Below are 4,139 nucleotides of genomic sequence, written 5' to 3' on the forward strand. Positions count from 1 at the left end.
CTTATCCAAAAGAACTCAGTTGCCCCTCTCAAGCCCACCCCCTTCGCACATCCCTTATCAAAAGAACTCAATTGCCCTCTTTAGGCCCATTGCCGCCTCCATTTGTTCCAAAAACCTGTGCCGCCTGTCTCCTTCGTTCGTCCACACTTTTTCCTTTTTTATTTCTCGCACTTGTGCCTATATATCTAGATGCCACGTCGCTTTTTGCCAGCTTGGATTGACTTCACAACTTCATATGTACCTTACATCCATCTATACACTAGGTTTGGGAGGGGTTAGGGATTCTCCACATAACGTATAACCAAAAGAACAATTAAAATGAATCTTCACCTTAGTGGCAATGCTATTGTTAATAGCATGGAGGAAGATGCTTCTTTTACCTCGTTGTCACCGTGTTGTTCTGTGAACACATCATGGGTTTTGTTTATCCTCTTTGGTTCTTTCTGTTTTTATGTTTATCATTCCTTTTTTGCACAGTAATTTTTTTATATTAGTGCACTTTGCCTAACTTTTGCTGACATATTTTTTTGGGGTATTTTTTAGTAACCTGGTATGCACACGGTGTCATGGTTTTTCCTAAAAGGATCTGTAAACATGCAACTTTTGCGGATTTTAAAAAAAAATCCAAGCAGCTCTTATTTCTCAAAATGAGATATGCAATAGATACACATGTGATGCATGTTAATCTGAAGACTTTATATATAGAGGAGAAGACTATGAGTACAAGATCCATCCACACTTGCAGTTCTTGTAAATCTAAGTATGCGTGATCATTCTAATGATTTATTGAGTGCATATGGGTCATGTTAACCTATTAATTGTCATTCTCATAACTTACTAAGTGCAAGAGATACACATTTAATGCATGTTAATCTAAAGTCTTTATAGATAGAGGAGAAGACTATGAGTACAAGATCCATCCACACTTGTAGTTCTTCTAAATCTAAGAATGCATGGTCATTCTAAAATGATTTACTGAGTGCACACGGGTCATGTTAACGTATTAATGGTCACTCTAATGATTGACTAAGTGTACATGATTCATATTAATCTATTAGTGAATATTAACCATGAATTGTGTATTTCTTATGTACACTTTTTGAATGTAGTTGAACTAATGTCAATTTTTTTCCCACAACCATATTCAAGACCCTTGGCTCTTAATTTTTTTTTGGCCAACCATTAAATTCAATAGCAATAAAAAGGTTAATAATAACATCAGTTTAATTTTAAGATAAGCTATTGAGTTCCCACCATATGCCTTAGAAATAATTCCTTTGAAATATTTGGATTCTTATATTAATTTCTCTAATTTTGTGGCGATGCATCTTTTCACTTAGAACATATTACAAATATTGTGTAACCTCCCCATGAAAACTATGAGATGGTTTATATTGTAGGTTGGGATTAATATAGGGTTTAGGGTTGAATTGTATTGGTAGCATGCATTGGTAAGCCTCCTGTTATATGGGATTAATATAGGGTTTTGGGTTTAAGTGCATTGATAGCATGTATAGATAAGCTGTCTCCTTATATATGGTTCAGGGTTTATTTAAGTGTAGGGTAGCACGTATATATAAGCCTTCTAATTCTTTAGTGTGTGATAGCATATAAACCTGCTTGTTGAGTGTGTTAATAGCCTTCTTGTTATCCCATGCCACTAGCTAACAAACCTCACTAGGTCAACGGAGCTTCGTTTGAAAGGGCCAATATAGCAATGTTGTGCAGGAGAGTGCACATGGCTTAATCCACTCAAAGGTACCACAGCTGGAGGACATCTTGTTGTTGCATTGTTTTTATTCTCGTTATGCTGAATGTCACTAGTTGAAGCAGCATTAATGCTTCGCTTACTAGTGTACTGTTCCTTGCATTTGCTTATACTGTTGATTAGACTAATCCCTTGAGCTGATCCCGTGATTTGCATCTTAACTGCATTTGCAAGCTCGGTAACATGAGCATCTTCGTGATCTGAGCTCACCAAAAACACAAAACACAATAATGTATTAATGCACTTATAAATACTTATCAATTCCTATATTTATGGATTGGATTAATAATTAAGGTCAGTAGGACTGAAAAACAAAATTTGATCATCTTTTAATTAGCTTGCTTGATATATATATATCTCTCTCTCTCTCTCTCTCTCTCTCTCCTAATGCAATTATTGTGCTATGAAATACATGATCGATAACGGGATTGGATTGAAAGGGTCATCAACTAGTCATTTTTCGAGTAGATTGATTTGATTACCTATCTCTCTTAATGCTTCCACAAGTCGGAACAGATACTCGTGATTTGATCCACATGGACCGATTGCCTTGGCCATTTGCCTGCAATTAAGACCCATTAACCATTTTGTTTTGTCGTTAAAACCACGAAAATTTACTGGTTTTTCTCGGTTTAACGTGCTTAAGCAGCGCTTACGTTGCCATATCATTGAAAGGGGCGGGGCCCAAGTAATATTTGTTCTTCTGTTTGTCTGGAGTGCACATGAAGCTATGGTCGATAGCAGGAGACGATTGCATGCAGCAGCCGAGGAGGAGAACAGGTCATTGGTCGCTTAATTAACAACCAGCTGTTATAATCATCATGTGCTAACGTCGTTGATGGCCGAAATTAGTTTACAACCGTTTCGATTTTCGATAATGCGCCAGGAGTTTTACGGATACTTAGAGAGAGGATCACTTACACAAAAACTCCTGACAGAATGGGTTTGTTGGGATTCTCGGTCTGACATGATTTAAATTAGTTAGTTCAATTAGACGATAAAGATCATGATAATTAATAAGAAAACGATCTTATTGTTTTAATATTAATCCAATCATTAACTGCAGAATCAATCGTCATACCGTGAATACGTCGATTTTTGCCTTCAAGTCATACTCGAATTCTCTCATCTCCAAATACTGCAGTTCAGAACGAATCAATTATTGATTGATTAACGGGAGTTATTAGATTGTTAATGCTAGAAGTATAATCAATACCACCTTGAGGGCTTTCTTGGCAGCGTCTGCGTCCTTGACGCAATATGCCGCCCCCCACTGCCTTAAAGAAATGACAAAAAATATGATTAGCAGGTAGCTAACGGCCCAAATATATAATACTAATATATCGCTCAATTAGTATTGATTTGATTAACGTCAGTTTAATAATTGCTTAAGCATCTTTCATTATTTTGTAGCTAATTAATGCTGCAGCTTACACATATGGCCCCCTCCTCGCGTTCCAACATGGCAACCCTCGCCGGCAGCTCTGGTGTCCCACGGTGGTCAGTGCAGCCTGCAATATGGTAGATATATATAAGGCTGTATAGAATTCAATTACTTGTTAATCTGGTCTGCATCATATTCCAATTGATTGTTTACCTGGGTCAAAATCAATGATCAATTCATTACTTGATTTTTGATTTTAAAAAAAAACTAACTAATGGATTAATTGATCATTGGACGAGATAAGATAACGTTCTGATTAACTTTGAGAATGATTTAATCTAATGTACCTAGATGGAAAGCTCTTCGATAACCCTTGACAAAGCAAATGATCCTCTCATCAAACTCGAAACCGGCTCTCCACACCAAGGAGGAGTATCCAAAGATCCAGAAAACCATAGTGATAATTAATTATTAATGGTTTTTAATACAGTAATATCGCTTGAAATGGGCTGATCACCCGATTGAGCTACAGGACAGCAGCAAAACAAAGAGAGAAACAAAATTAGTCCAAAAAGCCTCGGCTCAATGCATGCAAACAATCAAACAATAGGCTGTATTTTCATTTGAGGTTTCAGAAAAAGCTTTTTAAAAAAACATGCTGGCCTGCAATAATTATATTGTTTTAGGAGCATAAAAAGTTGTGACTGATAACTGAATAAAAGGTCTCCAATATAACTTAGCTATATTAATTATCATAGTGTTTCACAGGCATATAAAGTTGTCATGGACTGGTATTTGAGTGGTTAATTAGTTTCTAGGATTAAAGCGTTTGATCACAGGCATGAAAAGATAATGTCATTGGCTTGGTAATTGAGCAATTAGGCGCTAATATCAACTGCAGTAACAATATAAGAGCCACTCAAATTACTCCGAGATTAACATCTCACAAGGTAATTAGAAGATTACCCGATGTGGAATGAAAGAAAA

At 36.4% G+C, this 4,139-nt stretch overlaps 1 protein-coding gene across 1 annotated transcript; it reads right to left on the reverse strand.

The window, feature by feature from the left end:
- Positions 1 to 1,562: 1,562 nt before the first annotated feature.
- LOC147638884 (gamma-glutamylcyclotransferase 2-1-like) lies at positions 1,563 to 3,608 on the reverse strand. Its single transcript, XM_086792792.1, has 8 exons — positions 3,500 to 3,608; positions 3,203 to 3,279; positions 2,988 to 3,041; positions 2,850 to 2,906; positions 2,690 to 2,730; positions 2,425 to 2,496; positions 2,251 to 2,330; positions 1,563 to 1,968 (listed from the first exon to the last, which is right to left on the reverse strand). The coding sequence occupies exons 1-8, from the start codon at positions 3,606 to 3,608 to the stop codon at positions 1,661 to 1,663; spliced, it is 798 nt and encodes a 265-aa protein (XP_086648918.1). The 3' UTR covers positions 1,563 to 1,660.
- Positions 3,609 to 4,139: the final 531 nt, after the last annotated feature.

This window comes from Cibotium barometz, chromosome 4, assembly GCF_041138505.1.
Source record: "Cibotium barometz isolate CiBa-2024 chromosome 4, ASM4113850v1, whole genome shotgun sequence".
In the NCBI taxonomy this organism is placed as follows: Eukaryota; Viridiplantae; Streptophyta; class Polypodiopsida; order Cyatheales; family Cibotiaceae; genus Cibotium; species Cibotium barometz.